This window comes from Callorhinchus milii, unplaced genomic scaffold (genome assembly GCF_018977255.1).
Source record: "Callorhinchus milii isolate IMCB2004 unplaced genomic scaffold, IMCB_Cmil_1.0 Scaffold14, whole genome shotgun sequence".
In the NCBI taxonomy this organism is placed as follows: Eukaryota; Metazoa; Chordata; class Chondrichthyes; order Chimaeriformes; family Callorhinchidae; genus Callorhinchus; species Callorhinchus milii.
In genome coordinates, this window is record NW_024704755.1 from 6,866,412 (window position 1) to 6,873,459 (window position 7,048).

The following is a 7,048-nucleotide window of genomic DNA, read 5'->3' on the forward strand; positions in this document are numbered from 1 at the left end:
TACAGATGCCTCACTACCTACATCTGCAAATTGCATCGATAGCCCTGCATCGATGTCAAGCATCAGAAATGATGGGCTGAATATCTTTCTTCTGTGCTGTAAATTTCCATGGTTCTAAGCTTCTCTGTGGTATTATAATCTTAACAAAGGTACTTAACCGTTCTGGGCTTCCTGATGTCACGATACTGCTGCCATCATGAGTGCTTTCATGTCGGGACATCCTCCCGACGTGAAAGGCGCTATACAAATGTAATCTTGCTGTTGCTTACTGTCTGAACCTGTGATACCCTGCGTATGTCGATGATGGAGATTATCTTATCAAGATAACAATGGATTTCTTTCTGCATAGAACATTGGACACCCTTCAGGTTTCTGAAAAAAAATCTTCATCTTGGAAAGTTCCAAAATCTTCATCTTAACCCCAAAGCTTCCAGATTAGAAATATGAGCAAGAATTCAATACAAGCGCTTCCACTCAGTCCATGGCCTGCAAAACCGATGTCTCAAAGGAAGATGCATTTTGTGCTGCTAGTTTCATAGTAGCAGACCAATGTGCATGTAACTTAACTTCAGTATGAATGTAAGAGATTGCATCAAATATAGTAGAATTTTCAGCACTACTTATTACGCCTTCCAGAATCATATGAATAGAACAAATCCCTTTACACAATTCTCACACCCTCCAGCACTCTGTTTAATGAGAGATCCTCTGAGGTCTGTGTCCCCATGCATTACATTCTAGCATGAGAGTTGACTCCAGTTTAACTTACATACGATGGGAGGCACAGAATTAAACATAAAAACTCAAAGTTCACTCTTATGATTATATAATTATTGATCCAAGCATTGAACCTAAATAATCCTGGTCCCAACAATGATTTTTAGTAGTACAAAACTTTGTGCCTCAACTGTAAGAATATTAGCTTGTCGCAGAAGAGGGTTAGTATACTTGGCATAGGAGTAGCATTGATTATTTGACTAATCTTTGTCTAATGGAAGAGCAAGAATTCAAGGAAGTGAAACATTTTGGAGAGCTACTGGCTCACTGCAGCTTCTGGAATCCGGTAGAAGCCGGCATTAAAAGACGAGCTATTAATCACATTGAGTGCTTTTTGTCAGGTTTTAATCCAAGGGTTTAGTTAGGCTTACTTTTTACGTAATGAACATTGATCTGCAGTGGTTAAAGCTGGTCAGCCTCATCTATGAGGACAAACACGTGAAAGTGTAGCTAAATACTGGCTTTTAGTCATTCAAGACTCCTGAATAAAACAAAATGCAGCAGCAACAGCATTAGATTCATACAATATGATTATCGGTATCATTCTTTGCAGAATCAAAAAATATTTTAATTGTAAAAGTAGCAACAAGTTAAAGGGGCCCTTTAACACCAGAGGGGAAGCTCAAAATTTGAAAGCCAGGTATAACTAAATTACCAGTATAGATAAAAGGAGCAAAATAATCTGAATGATCCCTCACTTCCCGACCAGGGTGGTGGTGAAAAGCACAGTCACACCACTTGTTCCACGGGATGTCCTCGCGACGTGAAAGGCGCTATACAAATGTAATTTTGTTGTTGTTGAACATAGAAGTAGACTATTCAGCACCTCGAGCATGTTCCTCCATTTTATAAAATCATGGCTGATCTGTACATCAAGTCCAGTTACACACCCTTACCCCATATCCCTTAATACCCAGATGCAACAATTATCTATCTAAATCCAAAAAATCTATCTAAATTATCTATTCTTTGCCTACATTGTTTAAAATCACAGAGAGCCCATATAGGTTTTCTCATAGCTGAATACTCAATTTTATTCAAAAATGGTAATGCATCTTTAATCTAAAGGTTTTTTTTAAAAATAACACAGCAAAGTTCGACATGGCTGCATTTGCAATTGAATAGTGCAAAAGGGTTATTTTGCACTAATTTCCTGACCTAAATCATGGAGATAGTGAATTCTCGATTGTTATTTAAAACATACACAAATCTCGTTACCCCTCCTTCCCCCTGCATACTTTGCAAAGAAAAATATTGATTAGTTCTCAGCAAAATTTGACAAAGTTACATTTTATTATAAATACAGTATTACTTAATACTTCAACTCAACATTGTGTGTCACAAAACATTTACAATTTAATATATAGTACTGTAACGATACATTTCAAAAATGCATTTCCGTATCAACACACTGGACGGCAGTTGGTTAGTTATCAGATGCACTGTGGAAGGTTTATATTATTCGGTTCTACCGGAGACACAAAATATTGTCACTGTACATAACTGAAAACTGTATGGACCAAATCCACTGTCAACTGTACCTCGTCGTAAGAAACCACTGAATAAATATTTTTTTTTAAAAAAAAAGATGTGGTTGTATCATTTTCACCAATAAGACTGATATGTAAACGTGAGCCAGCAGTTTACACGAACCAGTCTATCGCCAAAGTGCTCTTGCCGCAATTCATAAAATTCACATTTCTGCAACAGGCGAGATTAACCCTCGGGTTTTCATCTCGTAAAAAGGCAACAATTCCAGGCAGAGCGAAACCTTGGGCAAGTTTCCTTACTCCACACAGAGCCTAATAATAATCCCTCCAAAACCCAAACAATAATAAATTGGTCATTTACAATCTACGACTGTTTGTGGGACATTGCTGTGCGCAATTGGCTGCCGCGTTCGCCCACAAATATACAGTCAATTCACTTGACAGTGTGTTCTGTGAAGCGCTTTGGGACGTTCCTCCCGACGTGAAAAGCGCTATATCAAATGCAAGGATTATTATTATTATTATTATTATTACAACGTCCACGTTAACTTCTCCGGGCGCGTCCGGATTTCAGGCCGTCCGAGAACGTGTCGGCGCCCGCGTCGGAAACCTCGAGCTCGCGCGCTCCGGCCGGGCCGTCCGTCCATCCGTCCGTCCGGCGTTCCAGCCCCCGTTGCGCTGCGGGCGGCGCCGTGTCGTCTTCGGGGGCGCCCGTCCTCTCGGGTGAGACGCTTCGAACCGTCCGTCCCCCCCCCCACCCCCACACCCCCCGCTTCCGGGGCGGCCGATAAAAGATCCCCACGGCACGGTTTCGTTTCGAAAAAAGAGGGGAACACACACACACACACACACAAAAAAAAGGGGGGGGGAGATTTCTCCCAATAGTTCCTGTCCTGACCATCCCTCGGGACACCAAGTGGGGGGGGGGTCAGGAGTGGGGGTGGGGTGAGGTGGGGGTTAAGGGGGGGGGGCAATGCCTCGCTCCAGTCGGCTCCACATTCACGACACAGTCACTAACACTTGGGGACAGAAAGGGGGGAGAACCCCACAGAAGGGGGAAAGACGGCGGTGGGTGGGTGGAGGAGGAGGGGGGGAGGAGGAGGTGGGGGGGTGGAGGAGGAGGTGGGGGGGGGGGGGTCGAGGCCAGTGGGGGGTGGGGTGGGTGTCAGGCGAATTGCACGACGCACGCGGCGAGCACCACGGCCACCAGGAAGACGGCGGCGAACATGGCCCCGGCGGCCAAGCGGCCGGACTCGCACAGCCCCTTCCCGGCGCCGCCGTTGCCGCCGTTGCCGCCGCCGCTCTCGCTCTCGGCCTCGGCGCCGACCGACGACGACGACAACAACACCGCCCCCCTCCCCCTCCCCCCCCGCCCCGGAGCTCGGCCCCGGGGCCCTGCCGGGCCTGCACCGTCCAGTGCGGGACCCCGACCTTCATCTCCATCTGGTACAGCATGTCGCCCACCTCGTCGATCTCCTGCTCCAGGTCGCTCAGGTCGGCCGTGTCGATGTTGCTGCCGCCGCCGTACCTCATGTCGCGGACGCTCATGGCCCGGGCGGCCACGGCCGACGTGCCGCCGGACAGGCCCGACTGGATCAGGTGCCGCCGGGGCACGTGCAGCGGGAAGTCGTGGCCCAGCTCCAGGGCCCTCCGCATGTCCACCTCCAGCAGCTCCACGCAGGTGGAGAAGACCACCCACAGCCGCTCGAACTCGGCCCGGTCCTCCCGGCCCAGGGCCCGGTCCTTCAGGGCGGCGGTCAGCCGGTTCCTGTTGGCCACGGCCAGGACCCGGGCCTTCTGGCGGGTCTCCCGCAGCTCCTCGCGCAGGTTCTGGGAGTCCGACGTCCCCCCGACGCAAACCACCAAATGCCTGTAACAGGCGGAGACTTTGTTCAGCGCGTCCAGAAGCGTTTTGCATTCGTCCCTCACCATCGCGGTCCCCGTTGGGGGGTTGGGGTGGGGGTGGGGGGGGGGGGGTCGATCGATCCGATCCGGTCTTCCTTTCGTCGGGGTTCTCGGTGGTGGGGGTGGGGGGGGGGGGGGAAGTGGTGGGAGGACGACGACGGTGTTTGTGACCAAAGTTAAAGCAGAGCCCTTGTCCTCGGCTTTCCCGCTGAGCGTTAACCGGTCAGAACCGAAAGCGGCTCCGCCATGAACCCACTTCGGTCCAACAGGAGTGTCACCGTCGATTTCGACGCATTCATTCTCGCCGTCAACCGGAGCCTCCGCTCTGCTCTCCCTCTCTCCCTTTCCCTCTCTCTCTCTCTCGTCCGCTGCCTCTTCCCTTCTAATCCGAACTTTCTACGCGCCCCCCCCCGAGCACATCGCTGTCAGCACACAATTTGCACAAGAGAGGCACAGAGTCGGGTCCGCCCCTGTAACGATCTCGGATTACTTAAGAGAGACAGAGAGAGACAGACACACAGAGAGAGACAGAGACACACAGAGAGAGACACAGACACAGAGAGAGAGACAGACACACAGAGAGAGACAGACACACAGAGAGAGACAGACACACAGAGAGAGACAGACACACAGAGACAGACAGACACAGAGAGAGACACAGAGAGAGACAGACACACAGAGAGAGACAGACACACAGAGACAGACACACAGAGAGAGACAGACACACAGAGAGAGACAGACACACAGACAGAGACACACAGACAGAGAGAGACAGACACACAGAGAGACACAGACAGACAGAGAGAGACAGACACACAGACAGAGAGAGAGACAGAGAAAGAGACACAGAGAGAGTTGATGTGTAAGAACCGCCTCCAAGAGTCACTCACTAATCGCTCCTTCACTTTACAGCTGTTTCAGTCCGGATTAAACACCCGTTAAATACCCAGGACTGAGCACCTCCACCATCACGTGTGTGTGTGTGTGTGGGGGGGGAAGGGTGAAAAAAAGCCCCACCCAGGAAGTGATTGAAGACCCCGCCCCTCCTCCCTCTCCCCGCCCCCCTCCTCGGGGGAGGGGGTGGTTTCCGAACCTCCCGCCCCCGCCCCGCCCCCAACTCACTGCGACGTAACAATGTGGCCGCGAGCGGGCGGCTGATTGGCTGCCGCGGGCCGGGCTCGGGCTGTGATTGGGCCGCGGGCTGTTGCCACTCCGGCGAATGGCGACATTGTTTCCGCTCGTGACCGAGTGGGGGGAGAGGGGGAGAGAGAGAGGGGGGGAGGAGTTTGATGGGAAAACCGGAGGCGCGCACAGAAAGTTAAACGGTGAAACCGACCGCGCAAAAAAAAAATGGGCCGAGCGTGAGTGACGCCGTTTGGTGAGTCGCCTTGTCGTGTGTTTTTTTTGGGGGGGAGAGGGAGAGAGAGAGAGACAGAAAGAAAGAAAGAATGAGGGGGGGGGGCAGCTTGGAGCAGGTTATAATGCGGGGCCGAGGATTCGCTATGATAGACAGAGAGAGAGAGTGTGTGTGTGTGGCTTCTCTCTCGCTCTCTCTCTCTCTCTGCACTCTCGGGCCTGATCCCAAGTTTAACACGTTTGGTAATTGACGCTGACTCGGCTCGACTCGGCTCGGCTTAGCTGCTCTGGGCTCGGCTTAGCTGCTCTGGGCTCGGCTTAGCTGCTCTGGGCTCGGCTTGGCTCGGCTCGGCTTAGCTGCTCTGGGCTTGGCTCGGCTCGGCTTAGCTGCTCTGGGCTCGGCTTAGCTGCTCTGGGCTCGGCTTGGCTCGGCTCGGCTTAGCTGCTCTGGGCTTGGCTCGGCTCGGCTTAGCTGCACTGGGCTTGGCTCGGCTCGGCTTAGCTGCACTGGGCTTGGCTCGGCTCGGCTTAGCTGCTCTGGGCTTGGCTTGGCTCGGCTTAGCTGCTCTGGGCTTGGCTCGGCTCGGCTTAGCTGCACTGGGCTTGGCTCGGGTTGGCTCGGCTTAGCTGCCCTGGGCTCGGCTCGGTTGGCAACTTCAGTTGGTTTTCTGGTGGGAAGGGTCCGGATCTGACCCCGGGTTTTAGTGGCTGTCAGGAAACCGCGCTCTCACCCCGTTCGCTCAGAGCTAAAAGTTACACGAAATGATGCAAACCTCCACGCTCTGCCGTGGGTGTTTGCGTTATTGCTCTTTTAACGTTTCCGATTTGTTGGGTAAAACTTCCTCCCTGTAAATAAATAAAAAAAAACGAAGACCCTTTCCTTCCTCCCACACACCCCCTCTCTCAAATTGCTTGATGCTATCCCGAAATAAAGAGGGTTGCGGAATTGGGATTGTGCCATTTTTGAATGCCAATCAACAACAGCAACAACTTGGATTTATATAGCGCCCTCCACGCTAATCTAGCAATGACTCTTTTAGTTGGGTGACTCACGAGGAGGGTGTCTTAACAATGTCAATCAAGGAAAAGCAGTCATATATTCTGTTAATAAATGCTGGTAAGATCCACCTAAGAGCGGTGGCAAGTAAATGTATTTCATGATGCAGTAGTTATCGCAACAAATTGCAGTCATACAGCATCTCTCGGAAGGAGTGTCAAGACACTGGACAGTCAAGGACCTGTTGAATTAAACATCTTGCGGTAGCATATGGCCTTGTGCTCTCAGTTTCTTTATGCAGTTAGTTCCTTTTTTCAGCAATGTCTTGAGACTGTCAGGGAAAATCCAATGTGAAGACGACAACGAAAGACGTCATGGCCTAATAATAATAATAATAATAATAATAATCCTTGCATTTGTTTAAAGGATACACTGCAAAGTGAATTAACTGGATATTCTGCGGGTGAAACGCGGCACGCGTGTTAACACATTTCTACGTGGCTACATTAAGAGGTTGGCTGGA

The 7,048-nt window shown here is 50.8% G+C and overlaps 1 protein-coding gene across 1 annotated transcript; it reads right to left on the reverse strand.

Annotated features, from left to right (window-relative positions):
• Positions 1-3,432: 3,432 nt before the first annotated feature.
• LOC103176167 (regulator of G protein signaling 9 binding protein) lies at positions 3,433-4,203 on the reverse strand. The gene is given in 2 exon segments (XM_007889574.2): positions 3,433-3,624; positions 3,627-4,203. Coding segments are annotated over 2 exon segments (765 nt in total). The 5' UTR covers positions 4,200-4,203.
• Between the last annotated feature and the right edge of the window lie 2,845 nt (positions 4,204-7,048).